The sequence below is a fragment of the Natator depressus genome, chromosome 17 (assembly GCF_965152275.1).
Source record: "Natator depressus isolate rNatDep1 chromosome 17, rNatDep2.hap1, whole genome shotgun sequence".
NCBI lineage: Eukaryota > Metazoa > Chordata > Testudines > Cheloniidae > Natator > Natator depressus.
Window position 1 is genome coordinate 18,069,142 of NC_134250.1, and position 27,154 is coordinate 18,096,295.

The following is a 27,154-nucleotide window of genomic DNA, read 5'->3' on the forward strand; positions in this document are numbered from 1 at the left end:
TTTTTCACTAGGAGGGTGGTAAAGCACTGGAATGGGTTACCTAGGGAGGTAATGGAATCTCCATCCTTAGAGGTTTTTAAGGCCTGGCTTGACAAAGCCTTGGCTCAGATGATTTAGTTGGTGTTGGTCCTGCTTTGAGCAGAGGGTTGGACTAGATGACCTCCTGAGATCTCTTCCAACCCTAAACTTCTATGATTCTATGTGAGCTTTCCAGAACAGAGCTCCTTCTTTCCCCTCCTTAGTCCCTCCCCATCTTGATCACTATTGAGGAAGGAACTATCCGCTCCTTCCTCCCATCTCCATTTTGCACCTGTCTCTGAACATCTTGGACAGGCTGCTGGACCGCATTGGTCTGATTCCTATGGTAATTCCTATCAAAGGATGTGTGTGGTTTCCTACGTTGCTGATTTTCCTCGGGCAACCCAAGTCCAGCAATAAAGGCAAAGGAATAGATTGCTGCTTTCAATTTAACTTATTGAATGAGCACATTCTTCCAGTTCAGAATAACTTGTCGCACCTGCAGGTCCTTTTCTGTTCCCAGGGCTGTCAAGCGTGTGTTCTTCCCCTTTGGTCCCCACTTAGTAATGGTTAATGTTGTCATTTCTGCCAGCTGCTGGTCAGACACTAGGAGTTTAACTATTGGAGTCTCCCATCCTGGACCTGCTGTGGCCAAGCCTCAGACAAGGACTGCTGTGGTCCATAGGCAAAAGGGAAGTCTAGGTCTTCTGAACCCTTGTCCTTGAAGTCAATGAAGCTCTGACAACTTACAACAGCAAAGACACTGGCCCTTCCTCTTGAAGTGTCATTCATTAAGGAGCCTTCCTTCTTGAGGACACTATGGGAGTTTTCATAATAGCAGGGTGTTAATCTTTTGTCTTCCTTGCCAATTTGGGTAACTACCACCTCCCTTTAAATTCACCCTGCAGTTTCTACAGGATGCAGAGTTGGCTGGCTTTGGTTTTTCACTTCTTGTTCTAATCTAGTGTGTGCTGTCACTCCGCCCTGTTGAATAGCTATCACATTCCAGCCCCACTCCATTTTCATTTAGGAGCAGAAGCGGTTCCTTCTCTTTTTCGTTTTGAGATCCTTGGGGAAGATGGCTATTAAATGAATGTAAAGTAGGTCGGGCCCCATTCACTCACTTACATCCTTTGGACATCAATGGGGTTGTACAGTGCAACCAAGGACAGAATGTGTCTCAGAGGATATTAGTTCATCAGGGTGTTTTTTGGTCTGAGAAAGGAATCCACCTTATCGAGGATTCATTCTAGGATTTGGTATCTCTCCAGCTATCTGAGGTTTAAAGACATTTCCTTCTATGGTTGCACTCAGCCTCTAATTGACACATTGTTTTCTAGGCTGTAGACTAAACTCTCTGGAAATATAGACAGCTAGCAAGGCACAGATGTGGTGCTGCTGTTCTGCAGATTGGGATCTTATCTCAGATATGTGTGAAGAGAGATTTAATGGGAACAGGAGACGGAGATTAAATCCTTAAATGAGTATTGAAATGTGCTGGAGCAATGCCATGGCTTCTCCTGGGACTTAGGTAAACAGATTTGCGCAGTGTAGGATGTATACTTGGCCCTGCACTCTCAAGAGATTATTTTTTTCCTTTTTTAAAAGGAAAGGTGCCAGATGCAGTAGAGAACAGGTACAATAGGGGCAGCAGCACTGCCAATTTAACTCCCCATCAATTCTGACGTGGTAAATACCAAAGTGGGGAAGTGAGATCTGTCTTACACAGGAACGTATGTCTGGCTACTAATCATCTGCTCCCATGTCAAGCTGAAGATGTTAGAGTTCTAGAGTGGAAGTGTTTGAATTGCTTGAGTTTTGTAACTCACATTTCTCATTGATTATTTGTATCTGAAGCCTTGAAAGTAGCGTGCTTGGCTAGTTGGGCAAGACGTTAAGGTAACGTCATGGGTATAATTTGCTCGCGCCTCGTAAGAGTGGATTGCTGCTGGAATAGACTGGCCACTCTCCATGATACTGTGATGTTCAGTACAGAATTCTAAGCATTGTAATGTATGGAAATCAACAGACACTTTGTGTCACTTTGAATGTTTTATTAAAATGACTGAAGCTTTGAAAAAGATTTCAGCTTTAGGGATGTCGTGAGTATTGCTGGGGGGAGATGGTTTTTCCATTGCATGAAAATTTTCAAGATTTCAAATATTTTCCCATTCCACACTTTGAGGGGCGGGGAACCTGAGACTTTTTTTTGAAAAATTTCATGAGAAAAATGGAGAGAGAAAGAGACCCACCCCAGAATAACCAGGACATTCACCTGGTATATGGGAGACCCAGAAAGAGCAAAGACTTAATCTAGGTCTTCCATATACCAGGTGAGTGCCCGAACCACTGGGCTATAGGATATTCTGGGATGGCTTTCAATATAGGCATTTTCCAACGAAAAAATATTTCATCAGAAAATTCCTCAACCGCTGTAGTCATGAGGGCCAGCGGAGAAGGGACTTCCCTGTGGGACCTAGGTGGGGCTAGTGAGTTATATAAACAATGTGGAACTAAAAGACTTGGGTAACAGGTTCTATTCAGAAAGCTGTTTGGAAAGGGTCTTGTCCAAACAAACAGGGAGACGTGGAGTGCTACTGGAAAACAAATAATAATCCTTCTGCTACAGCTGATCCGTGGTCTAACCTTAAGAAAATTACTTAATCTCTCCAGGCCTCACTTTCCACATCTGTAAAATCTGGCTAATGGCACCCACTGTTTGTAAACTTCTGAGAGAGCTGCAGAGGAAGTGTGCTATAGGTACTAAGTATTATTGTTAATTATTCCGTAGCATACTATAGTGTAATATAAAATGAATGCACAACAGAGAAGAGCAGATAACCTGGTTATCGTGCAGATACAACTGTCTTCATCTGCAAAAGTCTGCAAAGCCCGAACTGGATAGTCTGGAGCAGCACTATTTGTGCTAACATAAGGTATTGTTGGACTGATAAGTTGTCACTATTAAAGTCCTCATTCACCGGTGGTTATCCTATAGTGGTATCTGAGATATCGCCATTCTTGCTTATTGAAAATAAAGGGGGAGATTGTATTGTCTTATATCATTAATGTGGCATTTTATAGCCAAAGTTGATATTTTTATGGCACTTTCTGAACTCACGCTTGTGGGAAGGGAGTGTTCTGTTGTTCCTTTGTTCGTTTAAATGTGCATTTTGTTTATACCTTGATAACATTTAACTTTTTTGTGCTTGGAATTTTTTGAGTATGTTCTCCTCTCAGTGCGGAGTACCTCCCATGACCATTAGTGGGTGTTACATACACAGAAATCCCCATTCGTTGATGAGAGAACCGTTGCCATTACCATAAGTAAAGTAGTATTTGACATCTCAATATTTCTAAGTGGATTTTCTAATTTTAAAGGGTTTGGGTTGGGTGATTTACTTGTTTGACGTGAGTGGGAACGCCTTTCAGAATATATTTTATAGGAACGGTGAATCTAAAAAAACCTCAGTGGTTAGGTGTGCTTGGGGGTACTTACTTTCACCCTGTCACTTGAACACTCGTAGTTTTCTGGCTGGGCCAGATACTTCACCTGGTATAAATCAACAAAGCTCCATTGACTTGGGTGGAGTTATGATAATTGATACCAGCTGAAATCTGGGCCGGGAAGTGTGTGAAAGTGAAAGGTGCCATGTTGACAGATTTTGGCAATGTGCATGCCACTAATGTGCTTGCTTCTGACCTAGTGAGACCATTTCTGGTTAGTTCAGTCTTTTCACCCACTCTGTAGCCACATGGTTTTAAAGCCCTGGGCTGGGCTTATTTCATTTCCACCAACCTTTTGCTCGTTATTGTCCAGAAATACCCAGTGTGGATGTGGAGTGGGATTCCTACCTCCAAATTCTGCGCGGGTTATGGCAGATAAGCGGCACTGCTGTGCTGTATTTCATTTTGGACCCATAAGCCTCTGGCTACTCTCCCCACTCCTCATCAACGCACAGAGCTCAGAGGAAGGGTAAAAATTCATTGACAAACCCTCCACAGCTGTAAAAGTAACATAATATCAGAGCTGAGCACATCAGGCAACTGCCCGAGGGGTTGGGTTGGCTGAGGTGCAGCCTTACCCTATTCTTGCCCCATTCCAAGAGAAATTCCTGGAGCTGCAATAAATTTTGCATAAGCCCTGTTTAAGGAGGATGCTAAGTGGTTTTTTTTAGATATGAGGATTTCAGTAATGAAGCAGCTGTAACCTTGGAACAAATCCCTCATATGACCACTAATGCAGTGTCCATTGGGATGCTGTTCCTAGACAGTGCTCTGTCATGGATTATGTACCATAAATCAGAGGAAGTATTTGCTTTGAATAAATGCTGATGTTTAAACTAGTGAGGTAAGGGCCAGATCCTCAGCTAATGTAAATGGGCAAAACTGCAGTGCACTGTATTATTTGTATGGTAGCACCCAGAAGCCACAGTGGTGGATGAGGGCCCAGCTGTGCTTGGCAAACATGGAACAAAAAGAGAGTCTCTGCCCCAAAGAACTTAGTGTAAGTAACCAAGGGAACTATGCCCATTTACACCAGTTGGCCCTATATCTATACAATTGAGTTAAAGAAAGCAAGATGGGTTGCATTTTAAGACAGGTTTATTATAATCTATGATTGACTGTGTTCCCTTGTTCTTCATGACTCAGATGAAATCATAGTAATCAGAACCTCAGGAGTACCTTAAACACAGATCAGAGATAATGCTGGGAATTATAAACCCAGGATTTGTATAAACAGCCTGGAATAGGGACTGCAGAATAGCTGTTCCACGCTAGCTCCCTGTGTGCACACGCTTATTCTGCACTGTCCACCCGGAGCTAGAGCACTTTAAATTCACACCCTCACTTAGTTTGCAATAGCTTCTGCATCTCGACAAGCCTGAATAGGCCTGATTCATTACTGCTGTTCCTCTGTCGCCTCGTGTCTTAGTTTACTGGGGAGTCCATTGGAAGACTTTGTGGAGAAGGGCCCCGGGGATGATGCAGAGTCTGAATTGAGACCACTGTCTCCTGTGTACATTTTAGTTTCTTGTCTGAGGGTGCATGGACACAACTGAATACTTCTCGTAAGTGGGAGCATTTTGCAGAGTGAACAGGACAGAGCATCATCCTGGCTTTTACAATGGGGTTGAGGAAACGGACAAAGCTTTTCATAGATGTTTGGGGAGCCGGTACTTTATGGCAGTGCCGAGTGCTGTCGCATTAAAATCTGAAGGTGAGATTGTCACAGGCAGCTAGCTGCCTCACTCCCAGCAAAAATCAGTGGAGGAGAAGCCCCCTTCTCTCATCTGCGTCTCACCCTGAATCTCAAGAGACTTGCACCTCCGAGCATCCAGTCCCACTGGGTGCTCCTCAGGGCAGGCAGGGGTCCTTGTTTTGAACTGGCAACATTACATTATGCCTTTTTAGCTGATGCTGAAACCTGGCCCTGAGCACGCACCGGTGCCTGCCCGCCTTTCAGATGTCACCCACCAGCCTCCACGGACGTTTAGTGTGGAATAAGCCATATCTGCAGTGCCCTGGGGAAATCTCCTCCAGCACTTCGGAACAGCCAAGGCTCCCCCGCAGAAATTTCATTCCCTGGTTTGACTCTGGGTGCTGAGAGCATTGCTGGGACAGCACTTCGGGAGGTGAGGGAGGGAGTTCTGTGCGCCTAGTGACGCAGTGCAGGCATGTCCAATAAAGTTTATAGCTCTGTCCCCTTCCTCTTAAGTCTCAGCACTTTGATTTGAGGGGCTTTCCAGGAACCTGGTACAGAACAGAAATCAACGTAATAGGCTACCAACAGCAGTGGAGCCAAGAGACAATCGACAACTTGGATAGCTGGAACTCACACCATATGGGAATGCTGCAGTATTAATGGCCACTGTGATGATAAGGAGTTGGGATAGAGGTCAGCTAAGGGCAAATAGATTTGAAGAATTATGAGGACAAGTGAATATGTGGCCTATTCTGCAATGCCTGTAGCCTCGGAGCAGTTGAGTCAGGTAGTCTCAGGAGCTGTGAATTACAATAATCCCTCTTGTACGATGCCACGCTTTGCATTGTATGGGCAAGGTTCGCAGTATCTGGTACCGAAAGACAGGGCTGAATCTGTACCAGAAGTCTGAAGATGGCAGAAGAAAAACCTCAGTGATGATTTGAATGTGAAGCTCAAATGGCCAGCTTGGAAATAAACAGAGCATCAAAGCTGGTGTTGGCGCAGACTTTGGTTACAGTTAAATCATCAGAAATCTCAACCACTGCGGTAGACAACAATATTCTATAGTTCAGCTCTGTGACCGTTACAGATGGGTGGATCTTGTTGGAACCTTGCAACAAACCTTGCAAACTACATTTGCGTGTGTGTGTGTGAGAAAATTCTTTTGAATTCTCAGACTTCCTCCTTCCCACCAGTGACTTAACCCATTATTTTCCACACGAGTCATTTCACTAATTTTCCCCCAGCTACAGGGAAGCCTGTTCTATGTATTATTGAGGAAGAATCCTCAAAGCTAGACTGTGTTCACCTTATGTAGAAAGATAAGGTGGGTGAGGTAATATCTTTTATTGGACCAACTTCTGTTGGGGAGAGAGACACGCTTTCGAGCCACACAGAGCTCTTCTTCAGGCCTGGGAAAGGAACTCTGAACATCACAGCTAAATGCGAGGTGGAACAGATTGTTTAGCAGAAGTAGTTAGCTTGTCTCTCTCACCAACCTCATGTTGATTCTTAAATAACTAGGGAAGCTCTAGAGAACAGGAAAAAAACTAATGCTGTTCTGAAATCCTTGGCTGGACCGTGCAGTAGAAGGGAAAAGCATGCTAGGCACGTGATAAATTAGAACAACAATACTTTGTCCCAAGGAAAGAGGTAAGCTAACAGCTTCTAGATTCAACATTTGAAATGTGCTACCATACAAGGGACCCTCAAGTGATACACAGCCAGCAACTTCCTGTTTGGAAGGCTGTGTGTGTCACCTCTGCATGGCATCTTCACATTCAGTGGTCCAGGGAACATGACTCCAAAATTATCCAAGACTTGTTTTTCTCAGCCCAGCAGCCCAAAGCAGTAAGGCCCAGATTTAAAAATATATATATTCAGGTGCCTAATAGGATTTTCAAAAGCACATAGGCACCTAGTTCCCATTTGGTATTAGGCATCTAGGTGCTTTTGGAAATCCTATTAGGTGTCTAAATACCTTTAAACATCTGGGCCTAAGTCATAAAAACAAACGAAAAAACCCGCCCAGAAGAACAAAAACCCCACACCCCTGCAGCTACTCAGATGCATTTGGAAAGAGGTGAAGCAGTATCCTGCTTTGTTTCAGCCCACCACAGCCCCTGGTGCAAATCAAGAATATTCTTTTGTGCACTTTTTTCCCCCCTTGGAAAAATCTTGCTCTGTTAACAAATCTGTACTTTCCTGTTTAAAAACTGCATCTATTCCTGTGCAATTATTTTGGCTAGTCTCCACTGACATCACTGTTCCCTCTAAGCTGTGTGCGTGTGTACGCGCGCACAGATCCTAACCCCCCCCCCACGGCGAAACACTGCGCGCACAAACATTTGCACAGAAGAAATTTTTTGTGCACTCGGCCTGTCACAAATTAGAGGGAACATTGATTGACATTTCTGTTTATCAAACACAGGATTTCTGTAAACTGATTGCATTTTTTAAAAAGTAATTCAATAAAAGAAGAATCTGCTTAGAACAGGCTTTTGGAGGTTTTTTTTGTCCTTATAATTATACTGTCGGGTCTCTGTCTTCAAACCACCATGCAGCCAAGAGCTCTAGACTCTGTAGTTCCTTATTCTGACCTTTGTCATGGACTCCTTGTGTGATGGGCAAATCAGCAAAGGCAAAATGCTGATGTCCTCACACAGGTTTTATTCCATCCTGCTATGGGAGTTTGCCTGAGTAAAGAGGAGTAACAATTTAAGTAAGGACTTCAGGAATTGTCCCTTAATTTCTCTGAGCCTCCATTTTTTTAATCTGCAAAACAGCTTAGTTATCATAATACGTAAGCAGGGAGGGGAGTTGTGAGGCATCAGTAATATGTGTAATTAGCTCCTATTGATTTTCAGTGTGATTTCGGTACCTCTGAAAATCTAGCCTACTTTGACTTTATTTTATAACTCTTTGGTCATCTTGGTCCCTTTAGTGTGTGGCTTTATTAAAGGCTGAAAATCTATGACACAAAATAGTAAACCTAGCCCACCAACAGGTAGGTAACAGCACATCTTTAAATAAAGAGCACTTAGCAGCGCAGGCCTGATCATCTCAAACTAAAAGGAAATTGCACTCAACAATATAAATGTTCAAGATCCTTAGTGAGGAACGCTACTCACTGAAGTCTACCAGGTTCTTGTCTTACTTTTGGAGTGTCTTATGTTTGTTAGAGTGGGCTCCCTTCTGCCTGTTCCTTCCCCCATTCCTCTGACCTCTTAGCTGATTATTTTTGATCTGAGACAACCAGACAAGGCCAGCTCTGTAGCACTCCTATCCACTGACGCTGTCAGCTCTTCACCTTTCACATGCTCAGGCTCCATTACAGAGCTAGAGACATGACTGATATTAAATAACAAGCATAATTAATAAAGTCGATCTAGCCAACATCTGACTCTCATTAAGGGGAAAGTGTTGAAAAAACACATCCCAGGTTGGTCATGATTTATAGCCTGGGTCTGCTATTCTTCATGAGCACTGGGGAAAGCTTTTGAGAAGGACCAGACCATGAACTACTTAAGGAAACTGTGTATGGACACACACAGGCTGAAAGGGTCAAATCAGATAAATTAAAAAGAGGAGGGGAAGGGCCCTTTATTCATCTACTCCCTGTTGTAGGCCACCTAGGCAGGCATGGTGGGGATGCATGTTTATATTCCCATTGAAACTGTTGACTGTGTCTGAAAAAGCATGACTGGGAATGCTGTTGGCTAGACAGTGGGGAAAACATATTATATTAAGGAAGTTTATGTCCCAGTAGTTTGTCTTAAGGGAGATCTGTCATTTTAGATCTAGCAGGTTTTAGGCTGGAGGTGATAATAGAAGGCAATAACTCAACAAAGAGCTATGGTTTAGCAGGGAGATTACAAAGGTACCATTGTTACTTCAAGGAATAACCATCTAGCGGTTTGCCACTGGACTGTAGCAGACGTGGGGATGTCTCTTTCAGTTCTCATTCCCCATCCACTCACCAGGGAGGGAGGGCAACGTGTATATATGTCCATTCTAATGGAGTAAGTTCTGCTCTCGCATCATTTTGCTGCTGCAAATTTGAATAATGGGACTTTCAGGCTTACACATATTAAAAGGGTTGCTTCTGCTTCCAGAAGAGTAGAGTTCCAGTTCCAGTTTCCAATCTCTTTTACACCAGTGTAAACACTTGAGTGACTTGACTGGAGTCCCTCCAGATTTGTACCAGTGTAATTCTGCGTAGGAACTGTTCCCTATTCTTATTGGAGATTTGAAGAAAGGAGTTTGTCCTGTTGACTAACAGGAGCATTATTTCTTCCACTTCATTTGGAAATGGAAATTCTCTTAAACCTCTTAATAATGGGCATTTTATTGTTTACTACCATCTTTATAAATCCCAATGCCCCAAATAAGAACAGCTTTATTTGTTGAAAGTGTAAGATTATTAAGGCTGATCACACACCAACTGTGGTCTGAATCAAAGCACTTAATAATCATTTCATACTGTAGCAAAAGCCAGTGGAGTCCTGGTTCTATTCCCAGACCTGTTCACACTGACACTCTGGGGCCTGCCAGTGGCTCAGGCTTGCCATCTCTAAATTGGGGATAATTATTTTTTCCATCCTCTGGAGAGCACTGAGAGATCTATGAAAAGCGCAGTGTACATGATGAGTATAATTATCTAGAGACAAATCCTTACTCATGGAAGTAGTACAACTGAAGCCAAGAGACTAATTATGTGAACAGGAATACTTTGAACTTGCAGAGCACTTTCCATCCACAGGTTTTAAAGCACTTTAGAAAGGGAGGTCAGTATCATTACCCTGATTTTACAGATGGTGAAATGGAGGCACAGAGATGGGAAGTGACTTCGCCAGGGCCCTACAAAAGACTGGAGACAGGTTGGGAACTGCCTAAGTCTCCCAGCACCTCTCTCCCTTCCCTCCCCCCGCCCCGACTAGTGTGCAGTGCACTGGACCATACTGAAATTTTGGAAACCAAAGTCTGCAACTTTGGAGCTGCTGCTTGTTGAGAGATAGAATCCTCTTATTTCCTGTTCTCTCAAGACTATTTGTTTTCAATGAAGAGTCCATGAATCTGGAATTTTCTCACACTCCATTTACTGTACCCCAGATATCCGCTTTGGAGTAATCCTTCAGGGCAGAAACCCGGGGCCTTGATCCACTGACTTTAATGGACTTATGCCGATTTGCACTTGGCCTTTAGTGTCTGTGTCTGTGCGCATGCTGTAGGGACCAAAAACTGAGGCAGAGACACTGGGAAGATTTCTTTTTGCACAATTGTGGTCCCTTTTGTAATCACTGGCCTGACTGTCCTCTCACTTCCACTGGTGTAAAGCGTGGGTTTAAACTGGTCGTAACTGAGAGGGGTCCATTGTGTTTGCTTTTAGTGAGGTGAGGAGCTCTCCAATTTGCAAGGCTGGAAGCACTGAACAGTTAAAATGTGTATATTTTAAAATAATCATTATAAAATTATGCTGATGCTTATGCTGTCTGAGGTGTGTAAAGAGGGAATAACAAACGTCACACGGCATAGCTCCATTGAAATTGAGAGAGAGACACCAATCTACACTAGCTGAAGGTCTGGCCCACACCCTTTTATCTAGGATCAAGAGTAGCAATCTTTTTAGATCAAAACCAGCAGGTTTATATCTTGCCCCAGGGGTACGGACTCTGTGATCTGTTACATTTCCGTTTCCTGAGAAATGCTGATCCTATCCTGCATCTGATATGTTATGTCATTTCTTTCCATCATGTAGCATTATTTTGCACGCGTGTACATACGGCGAGGGGGGGAGCGAATGGTGCATAAGGAGTGGGGTATTGGGATAAGAATGTTAAGACATTATGGAGACAGACTAGGTGTCATGGGATACTCTGCTACAGTATAATGTTCGTTATCTCAATCATTTATCCTCCCTCCTGGAATATTTCTAAAACAAATCCAACCATGTGTTTTGAAGTTGGGCTTCGTACAGTGAAATCACAACTCCTTACTCAAGATTTAGCTGAAAACCCCCCACACCTAATACACCAACTAGGAATACGAGGGAAATAAACGATGGTACCATGCTGCAACAGATGATGAATTTATGCAGACCTGGAAGGAGTCTCTTCAGGAATTCCAGTTCAGAGAGCATGTAAGATTGGCCTCAACACTGAATTCATTGTATGTGAAATGATGATGTGAAATCCTCCTAGCTGGTTTTAATAATGCAAAAGGCATTCTCTCTGATCAGAAAACTTGACCTTACGGGCTCCATTTTTGGATTCAATGAGTTTTTTGGATCAGACTCTCTAAATACTTAATTTCATAGTAAGTGGTTACAGAAAATATGTATTCACTTGATTCCTCCCGTTCCGCCTCCCCCACCCCATCCTAAGGACCGGATATAGCCCCCCGCTAGTAAACCTATTCAATATTAGACTAGAGTACTAGAAGCTGTCTTGCTGTTTTGTTTCATCTAAGTATGTTTTGAGTGTATGTGTAGTAATAATAATCCTTAGCATTTATCTGGCATTTCATTTTTTGAAAGCATGGTCTGTTTGTTGATGAACTAAACATCACTGCTTAGTTATAACACAAGGGTTTGCCATTTTGCATTTGTAGAACAATTTGCCTTTGCAGCATAAGTTGCTGCTTTGTGCATCCTGAGAAGTGGGTTGGAGATAAAGTTTGCACACAGATCTGAACTTTCGTACAGTTCAGGGGGTTCAGACCCATGTCGAGCTCCCTCTCAGCAACTTATGACATAAGAGCTGCTGACCTTCCCTTGCTCCTTTGTAGGAACAGCTCAAGATCCTCTGCGCCAAAGTAAAGTAACTATTAAGTTTAACAAATAACACTGTATTCTTTGAGAACTACATATTGTATTGTAAATCTTTCTTGATTTGTCCTGGTTTTCATTAATTAACATTACATTTCTTTTGTGGGCGCGTCGGTGGACGCAAACCATAACCAAATGCCTGCATGATCTTATTACTGTAACTCTTCTGCTTCCTCATCCCCATCCCACCATGTCGTTAATTATAATCGCTCCTTGTGTCAGTTCGAAAATGAACCTCATGCCCAGCAAATAGATGTGCTAATGTGGAGTCAGAGAGGCTCCGTGAGCTCTGCACAAATATATTTAATTGCAGAATCAGGACTATAGTTTGTAAACTTCTCTGGCACAGATTATAGACCTGATTCTCCCCCATCAATTTGATGAAATTGAACCATGCACAGAGGGGCAGTACGAGCCCCATGTACCAGATGAATTCTCAGGTGGTACATCCATCTCCTCCTCCGCACAGGAGTGAATTTCAGACAGTACAAGTCAGTCCCACAGAAATCAATGGGCATTAATAGTATCTTTGGGCAGGGAAAGGGGAGAATAGGGCTCCTTATTTTATTTGTTCTGTAATGCATCTGGTAACCTTTTTGGCTCTGTGAAATGATGGGTTTGTTCAATCGTTTCTTCCTGTGTGGATGAGCAAGATAAAAAGCATGTAGCCAATCTACACACAGATCATTCCTGCTTTACACACCACAAACAGTTCCGAACCAAACAAGCCTTGCCCGTTCTGTTCCATTTTGTGATAACACACTTAAGGCATTCACATATGCATGAGCCAGTTTGTGCCAGGAAAAAAAAAGTTGCCCAAGATTTATTGCTGAGAAGAAAAAATTAAAAAGGTATTTCCTGTTGGCAAACCTCCCCCCGCCCCCTCCCAAAAGTCCCTTTCAATACTGACTTGTAATGACATCAAATCTGCCTGAGAAGTCAGATGTTCAGTTTGCAGGTGGCTGTTAGAAATTAAGGGGCCAATGGGAGTTTAAGCAGCTTTAAAAATCCCACTGCAGAATTTCAGTGGCACTAATAGACCAAAGAGGAAGAACTTCTTTGGAAGTGCGTTTGGAGATTCATTGCTCTTAGGACCTGCTGCATCTGCTTAGATTGTAAGCTCTTTGGAGCAGGGACCAGTTTTTGTTCTGTGTTGTATACAGCACCTACCACAGGGGGGTTCTGCTCCATAACTGAGGTTTCTCCATGCTACCATACAAGTAATTAATAATAATAATCCAGGTTTCAGAGTAGCAGCCATGTTAGTCTGTATCCGCAAAAAGAAAAGGAGTACTTGTGGCATCTTGGAGACTAACAAATTTATGGACGTCAATGGATCAGGCCCTCAGTGAGCCGAAAACGGCAGATTTATTTCTGTATTTGTTTTGGAATGAGGGATGTGAGAGTAGCAACTGATTCATAACGAGGTACAGTAACCAGTTGATTATCTATAATATTCCACATTGCTCGGCTCACTTTTTCCTTTTAAAACTGCTGCATTGTAGAAGCTGACACATGTGAATGAGCTAATCTGTTCTCCAGAGGGATTGGGAGACTTTCTAGTAGCCTGTAATGTAAAACACAGAGTTGCTGCCAACTTGTGGGAAAGTGGGTGATGGAGGTTAAAACCCTGACCAAAGACACTCTCAGCTGAAGAAGACCCCATGGATACAGCCTGAAACAATAGCTCTGAGAGGTGTGAACTGCTTTGTTCATCTCAGTGGGTTGTTCTCATTTGCCCCATTTAGTACGCCTGCTCACACAGGGTCTGGGAGAGGACCTCCCCCATTCCCTACCCTATAGGGGCAGAGTCTCCCCAGATCCCAGTTCACCCGGGGCTGGAGGGAGAGCCTTTATAGCACTTAAAATAGTCACCGTTTCAACAGAAAGCATTGTTCAGCAAAACACAACCAAAAATTCTAAGAAATTGTTGAAATGATAACCAGGGGTAAATGCAGTCATGAAGTTTAGATACGTGATGTTCTTTAGATCAGGCAATCATTTTAAATCACACTCGCAGCCCCTTATGTTTCTGTTTGTTCTTTAGAATGCACGCAGTAGAAAAGCTGGTGGTTGTCATCAAGTGTCTAGTGGCTTCCTATATAGTAAAGTGAGATATGAATCGCTTTGTGAGTGCTATCTAGGGCTGCTTCAGCTCTGGTGCCTGACCCAGCACCTGCTAAAGGCAATGAGAGTATTTCCATTGGCTTCATGGACTTCGAACTAGGCCCCTTGTAGGCACAGATGAGTGTGTGTGTACATACAGTGGTCACACTTTTTCATAGATGCCAAAAGTTAATCTGGTGCGTCTCCCCCATGCTGAGGCTGGATTTCTTCCAGGTGGAAGGGGATTCCCTATACTTAAAATGGGGGAATGCCCCTAAAATCATCCATCTCTCTCAAAACAGAAGAAGCTTTTGAAGTGTGAGCAGTGCACGCTTGCAACGCTGTAGATATTTGATAGCTGCAGGGGGTGTATGTATTCTATGTGCTGGTGCCAGCCATGTGATACATTGTGAAGCCATGTGACTATTTATCATGCATCATTGACCTCCTCATCTACAGTCTGCCTATTTCTACATCTCAGGAACTCATTCGAACATTCCAAACCTCTTAGCAGCTTCAGAACTTACGTAGATTTCATTTACATTTCGCATGGCTGTGGCCCCTAACTTGTGCCCTGGAGATTAATATTTAATTTTTTGGGGGGGTCTATAATTGCCCCATAAGCATTATTTCTTAGTCTTGTGAAACCCACACGTTTGCATGGATACAGCATGAGGGGACACTGCAGATTTAGAGCTGTTCAAATAAATTAATAAAACACTTGTTGTACCCCTTCTCTTTTCTAGAATGCATGAACTGCACAAGATTAACTGATATGACTGAAAGGCTAAACACTCTGGAAGCCAAGGTAAGCACATGGAACATGTTTGAAAGGAAAAAATAGTGACTTTAGTGCTGGGGAGAGGTGCTGAAAGGACAATCCACCAAACAGGTGCAGCATGAGCAAAAACAACACATACATTACTTCACCCACTCATATCACGCAGCCCTGTTCGGTAATGGCCACCTCTTAGAGTATGTCTGCACTGCGATTTGGACAGTATCTGTAGGCATACCCGAGCTAGCTCACTAAAAATACGGGTAGCTGCAGCACTGTTGCTTGCAGCAAGAAGCTTGATCAAAGCTAGTTTGGGCATGCCTACCCATGCTGCAGTTGCACTTCCCTATTACTAGGCAGACATACCTTCAGATGGGAGGTTCGTTCAGTTTCCATTGTTTAGTGTCTCTGCTGAGGCTGATAACAAGAGGACCAGTTAGTGCCCCGTGTGCGGGTGGTGCTGGGTTTATATATATATTTTTTGCCATGTAGACACTTGCCACTAGAACAGAACCAAAGATCAGCTGATGTAATCAGTCTGGTATGTGATACCATTAAGGACAAAAAGCCTAAAGCAAACTTCCACATTCAACCCACAGTTGGACTGTGGCTGTATTTGTAAACGATGGTTAATGTTAGCAGCTCATTACTCTTGATAGCAGCTCATTACTCTTGATCAGAAAGTGTCCATCTGAACCCCTAGGGTTTTATTCTTTGCATTCAAGAAGTATGAGGGCAAATTTATACTGGATTCAGCTCTGTAACAATGGGATGTAAATCAGCAGTGAATTTAACCTCTGAAGGCAAACAGGTTCTGAGTGTGAGTTCCAATATTAAAACACACAGAAGAAACACCATCCATACAGTCAGTATACAAGATGGAGGAACAGCTTGTGTATTTCCTGTGTTACAAAATCTAAATCAGAAGCAATCCAACTCAATGAAAAAGGGCAGAGATCTGAGATTTGAGGCTGTCCTTTTGTAATTGTCTCCCATAATTCTTCTCTTTAGTCTTTCAGTTCTTTTTACTACTTCTCTGCTGCTCCCATCTCTCCAAATCCCTCTTTCACTTCACTGCTTCAACAATAGCAAATAGAAGAGTGTATGGGCTATTCCAGTTCGAACGTACACATCTCTTACTCAGATATGGAGGCCCTTCCTAAGGTCTAGGCACCATATTGGTCTCTCTTCACTTTTTAAAATAAGCCTTAAGTGAGTCTTAACGTGGTGCATGTGTGCTGGCCCGCTGCACAGGAGTGAATTTTGCTCAGGATGAGTGGCGGCTTCTGTTTGCAGATTTGTCTATTAGGGATTGTCGACACTTGAAGGTAATTCAGATTAAGGTAGTGTGTGAATGTGAAGTGCACTAGCTATTCCAGAATAACTCCATGTATTAGCACGCTAATGTATTAGTGCTAAGTCTCACATTATATTTGCTGATGTAACTGGATGAGAACTCCGTATATCAGTGTTAGGCTCTCCACCTACTTTGCATTGATCTGGCGTTCCATATTTTTCATCCACTGTGCTAATGGATGTGCACAATGGTTCACGCGTGTGTTGAATAACTCCATGAATAACTCCATGTATTAGCACGCTAATGTATTAGTGCTAAGTCTCACATTATATTTGCTGATGTAACTGGATGAGAACTCCGTATATCAGTGTTAGGCTCTCCACCTACTTTGCATTGATCTGGCGTTCCATATTTTTCATCCACTGTGCTAATGGATGTGCACAATGGTTCACGCGTGTGTTGTTCAAATCTGTATTCCTGCTTTTTTCCTTTTCCAAAATATTAGGAGGATTTGATGCACCACACAGTGTTGAAAACCTTTCACAGGTGGAATTCAGTATTGTGGTTTTTGTTAAATTGTTTTAATGTGTATCATAGAATATCAGGGTTGGAAGGGACCTCAGGAGGTCATCTAGTCCAACTCCCTGCTCAAAGCAGGACCAATCCCCAACTAAATCATCCCAGCCAGGGCTTTGTCAAGCCTAACTTTAAAAATATCTAAGGAAGGAGATTCCACCACCTCCCTAGGTAACGCATTCCAGTGTTTCACCACCCTCCTAGTGAAAAAGTTTTTCCTAATATCCAACCTAAACCTCCCCCACTGCAACTTGAGACCATTACTCCTTGTTCTGTAATCAGCTACCACTGAGAACAGTCTAGATCCATCCTCTTTGGAACTCCCTTTCAGGAAGTTGAGAGCAGCTATCAAATCCTCCCTCATTCTTCTCTTCTGAAGACTAAACATCCCCAGTTCCCTCAGCCTCTCCTCATAAGTCATGTGTTCCAGTCCCCTAATCATTTTTGTTGCCCTCCGCTGGACTCTTTCCAATTTTTCCACACCCTTCTTGTAGTGTGGGGCTCAAAACTGGACACAGTACTCCAGATGAGGCCTCACCAATGTCGAATAGAGGGGAACGATCACGTCCCTCGATCTGCTGGCAATGCCCCTACATATACATCCCAAAATGCCATTGCCCTTCTTGGCAACAAGGGCACACTGTTGAAACATATCCAGCTTCTCGTCCACTGTAACCCGTAGGTCCTTTTCTGCAGAACTGCTGCCGAGCCATTTGGTCCCTAGTCTGTAGCGGTGCATGGGATTCTTCCGTCCTAAGTGCAGGACTCTGCACTTGTCCTTGTTGAACCTCATCAGGTTTCTTTTGGCCCAATCCTCTAATTTGTCTAGGGCCCTCTGTATCCTATCCCTACCCTCCAGCATATCTACCTCTCCTCCCGTTAGTGTCATCTGCAAACTTGCTGAGGGTGCAGTCCACGCCATCCTCCAGATCATTTATGAAGATACCCACCAAGCATCATAAAAATAGCTCCCATAAGCAGAGTCAGTTAATTCCCTTTGATCTTTGGTTCCTTCTGTGACAGCCCATTCCTATTTGTTAGATATAGTGCTTGATCTCCCTAATGCTTGTGTAGCTAATGGTTATTAGTGATCTGTCATAGGAATTCAGGGAATCTCCCGGGTGGCGGGGGAGGAGGATGGGATGGTTTTGCGGGCAACACATGATTTGCTGATAATTGGGGAATTGTGTCTGAGGTGAAGTGAAATGAGCGATGCTTTCTGGAACTCCCTCAAAGATATGTGGGGTTGTATTTCACCATGAGGAAAATAAGAAAAACATTCCAGGGAGTTGAATTCCTCAAGTGAAAACAATGGTCATGGTGTAAGGGAAGATTCTGTTTTCGATTCAAAGATGAGCTGAATAATTGTTTTTGAAGCGGTAATTCCAGGCAGGCTGTGCGTTCCCTGGCAGTGAAGAGCAGGAGGTGTTATAAGAGGAAAGATGACTCTCCTCTTTTAACTACCCACAATGGGTATGATTTAAAGTTCAGGGAAACCCAAGTGACAGACGCCCATTGACTTTGTCTGGCTGTTGCAACCAGCACTGTCAGGAGTTCGTATACCTCACTCACCAGAAAATGAAAATCTAGGACTCACTTAAGGCACTTACAGCGAAAGCACCATTAGATTAGTAAGGAAGGTGCCGTGCCTGAGGAGAGGTGGTTTGTGCAATTATGCTTGCATAGGCTAATGGACTGAATGAGCCTGGTGCTGGGCTCAGTTAAACCACTGTAAATCAAAGGAGGAGTTGGGTGCCTAAGTCCCTCAGGATCCTTTGGAAGTCCCAAGCCAAGAGTGCAACTGCATTGGAGTCAATGTTGATAGGCAGATGTGAAACTGGAAAAAGACAGAGGAGTGCCCTTCGTGGACAATGGGGGCAGTGAGTTCACATGTAGCAGCACTAACAGCTCCGCGCACAGATGTTTCGTAATTGCTGGCAGCAGCATTGTATTTGCCTCCTGCGTGAGAGCACGAATGAGAGAAGGAGCTGGCGGGGTCCCTTTCCACCCCTTGTAAGCTTGGCTGTAATTTGTCTATAGATGGACAAAACTGCCATGCTGTCCCATTAAAGAACTCTTGGATTTGCCGCCTTCAGGCTGTGACCTGAACTGAAGTTAAGAGGGATGAGTTGAGATTTCAGCCAGAGAACATAGCATGCTAGTGGCTAGCCCTGTGGATCGTCTGACATTGTTAGCATGGAGGTGGCTGCATGAGACGTCCAGTGCCAAGATGTAGCCTGCGTCCCATTTAGAAGGTAATCAAAGGATTTTGGTAATATCTGAATCCCAACCAAAACCATCAGAAGAACACCCCTCTTCCCTTTCCCTCTTGAGTGCTGAGTTTTGGATAGCTCAGAGTCATAGATAATTAAACAACAGCCTCCTGCCAAAAGCACTGCATTCTTGCTTTGGAATCTTGAGGAAAGCTGTGACCTTCCAAGTCTCCAAGTAGCTGGACAGTCTGTTGAATAAACAGAAAGAACAAAAGACTTGACTAGCTGGGGGAGTTGGTGACATTTCAGCAGCGTTGATTCGTCTCAGCTCAGTTGATCCTGGGCATCACACATGGCATCTTTGTGTATTGTGCTACAGTGTTTTGAAGTCCCTGGCACCTTGTAATGCTGAGCAAACGCTGTCTCTCAAGGCTCCTCTAGCCTGGAAGAGGAGCGCGGTCATTCTCTATTTTAGCCGCATGATTTTAAAGTGAGCATTCACTTGTGACATCTCTTCACATTGGTTGGAAGACTTGAGTTTTCAACACAGCTCTCCTGTAACTAGATCTTAACGCAGTTATATTTTACTGGATTGTGAAAGCAAAGGAAACCTGGGTACTTTGGACAGTTTGGAGAGACTAGTTATTTTATGTGAATGGTTTCTTTCAGATTTTTCACCATTTCACCACAATGACAGCTTGAAGCAACGTTGCCATGTATTGATGTAACACAATGGCCTTGTGTTAAAATATTACATTCCATCATGACACAACAGGAAAATGGCTGAAGGAAACCCCATCCCAATTGCAAAGGGAGACAGAGAAATTGGGAATAAACCTGGATTGTGGTTAATCTCTGTGAATGTTATTCCTTTGCTCTTTGCATCTGTTCACTCTCCAGGAGTGGTGACTTGGCACCTAATCCACCTACCATGGGCCCAATTCTGCTTTTACTTATGCTGATTTTACACCAGTTTAACTTCATCGATTTCAGTGGCATTATTCCAGATTTACACTGCTAGGAGAGCAGAATCACGTTGTGTATGGGGGGCCTGATCCAAAGCCTCTTGAAGTCAGTGGATGGGTCCCCATCGGGTCCAGCACTAGATGAAGGAAGAAGTTGATAAGAAACTATTCTGGAGAGAGCCAAGAGATGCTGTGTGTCAACATAGACAGCACTGCAAAAGGTCACTTGACCAGCACTGCAAAAAATAGAAGTATTTTGGCAGCAGGCTTTTAATAGTGGAATGATGCAGAAGTCTGAGCTAGTCTGAGTTTTGCTATGTACTCCTGAAAAGGGTTTGCAAAAGATGAGGCTAAAATTGCGACTTTTTATACTCCTATGAATAGGGCTTGGCCAGTTATCTTCCTTGACTTGGCCCCGCTCTTCCTTTTAGAGATGGCAGAACTGAATCAGAAGAAGTAAAAACCTCTCCGAATCTCCATTCCCTGCTGCATCTGAAATGAACTTCGGTTGTGATTCAGAAAAATTGGGTTTAACTGTTTTATTTTTGTGTCCCTCTGAACTTGGTTTTGGCTGGAAACAGAAGCACCCAAGTACTACAAAAGAGGCTGCAGTCACTGTATTTTTGGCTAGTGCAGAGGCAGAGGTAACAGGACATCTCTCAAAAGGCTGTTCTGAGATTTTTAGCTTGATTTGAGTGATCTTTTGGGCTTGGGTGGCTTGGCATGACAGCCAGACTTCTGTTTTAGCCTCAGGCTTAAGGGAGATTAGCTTAGTGCTCGGGGAGGACGGAACTGTCCAGGACTAGGCTGAGATCTGGAATTTATCTGCTGCTTTGCTTTTCCTCCTATATTCAGCCCAGATCTTCTCTTCCTCACCCCTGACTTGGCTTGCAGTGTAGGAGAGCTGCTTATTGCCGGTATGCCCGTCTCACCCATGATTAGTGCTCCCTTGTGTGTGTGAAACAGAGAGCTCCCCTGTCCAGCATTTGGCTCCCTTCTCTAGCCATGCGTCCCTGGCAGAGAAGAGCAATGAGGATCCGAATGACTCCTGGAGAGGAGTGGGCTGGTGATGTGGACACACCCACACCACTGACAGGACCTGGATAAGCTGCGGGCAGCAATTCCTCTGTCAGTCACACCTCCTTCTCTTTCCTCCACTTCCCACCATGCTTCACTCTTCTCTTCCCATGCCCGCCTCTCGTTTCATCTTCCTCTTTCCCCACTCCCCTGGGGTCCCCAGAAATCTCCTTTCACTGGCACTGGCTTTGGGGAGCTCCGATTCCTTCTCTTCCCTCGCTTTTCCACGGCCTGCATAGCACATGAAACATATGAGTGGAAGCACAACTGGGTGCCAGGCAAAGCAGAAGTCACCAACAACCGAACTATGCAAGAAAATATCATGAGTTGGAAAGCAGAGGGACTTGCCAGAGCCAGTGTGGGAGAGGAGACACACACTGGGCAGCAAAAAGGTCCCTGTGACCTGACTCCTCTCTTTCAGACTTCTCTGGAACAAATGGGGAATGTCCTAACTCTTTGGAGGTCACTTATCGCTAACTGCAGCATTTGCAAGGTGGGCGACATCTCCTCAGGAGGAGGAATCCCCTTCCACAGCCTTAACTCTGACAGGGAAGATGGCTAGATCTCCAAGCAGCTTTAGAAGTTACTCCATTGCTGTGTATATGCTATAGCTGAAGGACTATTGTGTGTGTGTGCGCTGAAAACTTGGGGATAATTAATTAGGCTATTTGTGACAAACCAAAATCAACACACATGTGGGCGTTGCACTGGCGCAAGGGAGGCACTTGCAGTGAAACAATGACTGTAAATCAAGTAAAGGTCACTCATGAATAACTGCCGATTTTGGTTCCCGGCAGAGTTCCAGCACAGCATGGCTGCGGTGAGCTCATGGAATAGGAATGGATAAGATCAGCTATCTCAAATTGGCCAGTGCTTCGGAGACCAAAGGGGTGAGGCCTCTGACCTTTCCTGTCTCTAATTTGCGTAAATGGCCAAGATGTGCAGAGCCAAGGTCAAGGGAAATGGCTAATGTGCTGCAAGCTGGCTTTCAATGCTTTGTGTACTTGGGTGGATGCTGATTGGACGGGCTGTGATGGTCACCACTAATGTGCTAGTCCCATGAGCAAGAAAACGCTTTCTTTAGCATGTCCGGGTACTGGGGAGACGCCACAGAAAAGCCCAGCAGGGCATGATGGGTATGGAAAGCTGGTTTTTTTTCCCCACTCCCCCCATTTATCAGACAGTAAGTGAAGGGACTTGTGGTCAGCAGTACAGCAAAGTTCTGTGGGTCTGCAGAACCTATAAAAGGGGGATGTAACTAAAGTTTATGCCATCTTTCACTTTGTAAGAGAGGCGTTCAATTCACCCAGCATGTTGGATTGACATTAGAGGTTGCAAAAATATCCCACTGAATCTGAAATGAGGGAGGTGTGGATTGGCATCAGGTGTAAATAACCAAGAAATAAACACAGGAGTCATTCAGGCAAAATGGTTAGATGCTATCTGAGGGTGAGAGAGAGCATGAGGTAGACTTCACTCGTTTTCTCAAAATGCCTTGTGCTCTCAGTGGCCTGGTCCAGAATTGTCACGTTTAGCACTGTGACCACGCAGAGGAAGAGTTGGGTAAAATGATGGAAAGTCAGGTTCCTCTCCTAGCTCTCCTGCTTCAGCTCTGATTTATGCTGTGTGCGGACTAGAGATGGGTGACCTCACTTTGCTTAACGCTTAGCCCACTCAAATGGAAGGCTGTTTGGCAGAGAGTATTAGAACACTGGATTGGAACTCAGCACACCTGGGTTCTATTTCTTGTCTCTGCCACTGGCCTATTGGATGACCTTGGGCAAGTCATTTCCTCATCTGTAAAAAGGGAATAATGAGTCTTACCTTCCTTTGCAAAGCACTTCGTGTTCTACTGATGAAAAACACTCTATAAGAGGTAGGTGGTATTCGTTTTTTTAATTATGTGTTGTAGGTTTGAAAGTTTGACTCGTGCTCAGGTATCGTGTTCCCGATCTGTTTAGTGCCGATTAAAGAAAGGATCCTAGGAAGAGGAGAAAAAACAGGCAGAAGGAGAATCAGAAAGGGGGCCAGGTGAATAATTTCAGAACGGGTGATGAAAGGGAGCGGAGAGGGGAGAAAATTCTAAAAATAACAGATGCACTAGGCCTGGCTTAATTCACACTTTATCTGGTTTTACACCATTGTGGGACCATTTGACCTCAGCGGAGGTACTCCTACTTCACATCGGTATGAGACCAGATTCCAGTTGTGCCAGACCAGCCTTTTGGGAGTGGGATTTCTTTTACCCCTAACGCATAGTATAGGCTTTCCACTAGCTAGAAAAACACAGAGCCGGAATTCTCCTGTCAACTGTACCAATGTAAATCTTGATTAAATCTCTTAAGTCTAAAGGGTGTAAAACTGGAGTGAGTGAGAGCAGAATCCAGCTCTATGCGGTCTTATTGCCTCCTTTGAATACGTTATTCTCTTTTTGTAAGGCATGCAGACAACTTACATCTGTATTATCACATAAAAAGGTCCCATTTGTTTTATTCTGCTATACACCCATATCTTTTCACAAATTCTATCCAAGGGTTACAGATAGTGTGATATTAATCTCATCTTTTGGTGATTGTTCAAATGCAATATTTGATCCGAGTCGATATAACCCATTCTTATCTCCTGACGCTACTTTTAAGAAGTCTGTGGCATTTCACGGTGATTTAAATGCAAAGAGATACATTACAAATCCTGTGTCTGACTGATTCATTGTGTGATTGATAAATGATCTGCATATTTTCTGCATGAAAACAGTCCTTGTAAGGCGATACCCTGCCCAGAAGTCTGCGAAAGGTTAAAGGAAATTTTTTAAACATGTATAGACTTTAGACCAATACACTGTTGTTTTTTTCTGCTACATGAAATCCACCCTATTTATTTAGAATATAATATCACACTCCACTTTTATAACCCTGTCTTTTTTTAATTACTAGTTACAATTATGTGGAGCCATAGTAACAAAAAAACAATGACAATTACAATACAGATGTTAAAGTGCTCTTGACCTGTTCTGATGGGGGATAGATTTAAGAAATGCATACGACAATTATGTTTTATGGGGTTCACCTCTTCCCTTGAAGGATATAAAATGAAACTAGCTCCCACTGTAACACAGCAGTAGTCATAAATACTAGAGATTGAATATCCCCATATAGTACTATAACCGTGCTCACAAGTTCTCTAGAATGGAAAATCCTGTTCCTCTGTTGTATGGCAAGGATGCTTACAGGTACTGTAGATTGGGTGCTATTGTTATTAAGTGCTGATGTTTCATGGATATTTCAGGTCTTGTATGTCACACACACTGGTGGTGAACATTTCATCATGTACCTGGTATGCCACCCCACCAAGAGGTGGTAAAGTAAATCCCTGAGATTCCTGTTGCCCGGGTCCAGATATATTGCCCACATTTCTATTTCTAACAATGCCGTGACTTTTAAGAATGTTTTAGGCAACTTGCCAGTCAGCAGTTCATTTAATATCTTGCCTATTGCTCCTAACAAGAATGAAAATCAGGATGGGGTTTAAAACCACCTTTGTACAAGTCTTAAAATGGGAGCTTCTGAGGTTTCTGCAGCTCAATTAATGTAAAACAAATGACCAGGAGGGTAAAGAACAATTTCATGACTAATTTTAACTAGGGAGGGCCTGAACCAAAACCCACTTCTGAACAACTCAAACTTTGGATCAAGAGCCATGTGTGAATGACACAACTGGCTCCTGTGGTCTTGCTAATGAGCAGAATTTATCCTCCAGATTGGGACAACTTGGGGAAGTTCAGATCTGGCCTACCTCTCATTCTCACGTACTACTATAATTAAGAATGACAATTTAAAACCTCTCATCCTAAAGCCTAATAATTCCCAGCCCTCACTTCTTATAAATTTCAGGCTTGATGAGAAATCCTTTCCCTGAGCCTGTGACCCTCCGACTGTCCCATGTGGCTGGCAAATGTTGTGATTCACTTTCTGTAACCAGTCTTGCACTGTAAAATATCCCCCCCGCCCCAATATGTGTATTAAAATTTCTCTAAAGTAACCTGAAACATTTCTATTCACCCACAACATGCAACTTACTTTTGCCAAGGAAGTGTGTGCCTAGGATGGTAGATGCTTTTGCAGGGCTGTTATATGGGAAATGAAAAAAACCCAAGAATTTTTTTAAGGCAGAGGAATATTTTCACAGACAAATTCCAGCTTGATTTAGGTAAAAAGTGCCCTGGGAGGGATTTTCAAAGGCCGCTAGAGGAGTTAGGCACCTAAATCTTTTGACTATCCCAGCCCATGTGTGCAAATATTCACTCTAATGCCTGGGGTGAAATTCCAATGGAATTTCTCCTGATTTACATTGGCGTAAGAGGAAAATCAGGCCCATTGACTTCAATGGAGTTACTCATGAGCTACATCATGCTAAGTAAGCGATGAATCAGGTTCTTATTGTGGCTCCTCTGTTGTGTCGCTTTCCTTTTAGTGGCAACCTGAGGCTAAAGGTCACAAGGCAGTATGATCATTGAGAGTGCTGACACAACCCTCCCAGCCTCACTTACCTGGTGTCAAATGTCATAGTGCAGACCTGATCACAAGCAGATATCTAAGGTCAGGGCCATTGCTGAGATCAGATGTTGCTTTCACAAGTCTGACATCTCACGGTGGCAGAGCTTGGGCACTGTGTTACTTCCTCGACGGGTGACGCTAAATTGGGCAAAGAAGAATGCTGTGACTGGGGAGGTGGAAGCGAGATTATAGCTCTGGTATATTTTTATGGGGTGTTTTAAAATTATTGAGGCAAATCTGATTTCACTCTGAGCTCTGCAGTGAACTCTCAGCATGGCATTTGAAGGATTACTGGATCCTTTCCAAATGCAGTAGTTTAATGGACTCCAGTACCAGGCTTGAAGTGGTTTCCATCATATACAGGATTTACAGTTTGGTTCATTGGCTTTCAGCACCCTCACTATACAAATTGTTCCAACGTCCCTGTACAGAGTTATGTGAGATGTGGTGCTTTAGATTCACAGGGGTTAAGTGTCTCAGTCTAAACTTGGCTAGTTTCAAACCTCACTGAGGTTTGTCCGGTTTTGCACCCAAACCAGCTCATTAGCCCAAGTTTTATTCTGTTCTGACTTCCCCTCATGAACTACCATTGACTTTGTAGTAAATGGTATCCGTTCTGCCGGTCTTTTTTGAACCAGCATATAGAATTTAATAGAGAATTATACCCCTGCTATAGAAGTTATAAAGTTAACCATGTGCTTCAGTGCTTTGCTGAACAGGGATAGACTTTACCTCATGGTTTGCTCATCGTTTGCCTGCAACCTGAGTTCAGGGTTCTGTCTCCCAAGAACAGCTAACGAGATTGCAAATAATTGATGGGCAAGAAACCTTTTCTTCAGAGCTGCCTTGGGTCAAAAGTTGCCATCAACTATTGTTCACGAAGTAATTTATCTTTTAAACCTGTAATGAAATCTGTGAAATTGTTTGTGATCATACTAATTATGTTGTCCCCTCAAGGGAAAGTCCTCTGGAACTTAATAGGCATGAAACCAGTAGGGTCCTATAGAAATCACTCTGGGCATCTACAGAATTTAATAGAAACTCATTGATTTTCTTTAGAATTTTGAAACTGAGCTATGGAACTGAACAGAGAACTGTATCCTTGCTATAGAATTCCACGGGTTGGTTTCAAAATTCTGTAGCAAGGACGCTATTCTCCATCAAATTCTGTACGACTTCCAGCTCAGCCCTATAGCTGGGTGAAAGATTTTTATATAGCTTACTACACCAAATATTTTGCTCAGAGAACATGACACAAGCTGTCCAAGTTATTCAATGAGTACTGCTCAACTGGCTCAAGTCTTTGCCATCTTACATTACAACTTCTTGGGACTTCTAAGCTGTTGAGTCCTCTGAGCCCAAACCAGTTTTGGAAAACGTACTTAGAACTACAGTGCCCGTCTTAGTGACTGTTAAGTGTAGGCAGTCAATGTAGAACAGTGTGTTCAGAATTATTGAGCTACGCACCTTAAATCCTTTACAGCATTTATCAGCAGAGCACTCATTTAAAACATGTTGTTTTAATGCAAAAAACTCCAT

General features: G+C 43.4%; 1 protein-coding gene and 1 long non-coding RNA gene across 5 annotated transcripts in view; one reads left to right on the forward strand and one right to left on the reverse strand.

Moving 5' to 3' along the window:
* The window catches only part of COL26A1 (collagen type XXVI alpha 1 chain), a 222,162-nt gene that overhangs the window by 151,487 nt on the left and 43,521 nt on the right, over window positions 1-27,154 (forward strand). For all 3 annotated transcript variants that reach the window (XM_074974580.1, XM_074974582.1, XM_074974581.1), the window contains exon 4: window positions 14,903-14,964. In XM_074974580.1, the coding sequence (XP_074830681.1) occupies window positions 14,903-14,964 (62 nt within the window). The remainder of the gene's footprint in view (window positions 1-14,902; window positions 14,965-27,154) is intronic.
* LOC142000362 (uncharacterized) overlaps window positions 1-27,154 on the reverse strand; it is a 172,079-nt gene that overhangs the window by 20,469 nt on the left and 124,456 nt on the right. Inside the window, exons 2-4 of one of the 2 annotated variants that reach the window (XR_012642217.1) lie at window positions 25,609-25,753; window positions 22,887-23,043; window positions 20,161-21,293 (exon numbers count right to left, since the gene is read on the reverse strand). This is a non-coding gene — a long non-coding RNA (uncharacterized LOC142000362). Of the gene's footprint in view, window positions 1-20,160; window positions 21,294-22,886; window positions 23,044-25,608; window positions 25,754-27,154 lie in introns of those variants that run through there. The other variant, XR_012642218.1, reaches the window with a different exon arrangement.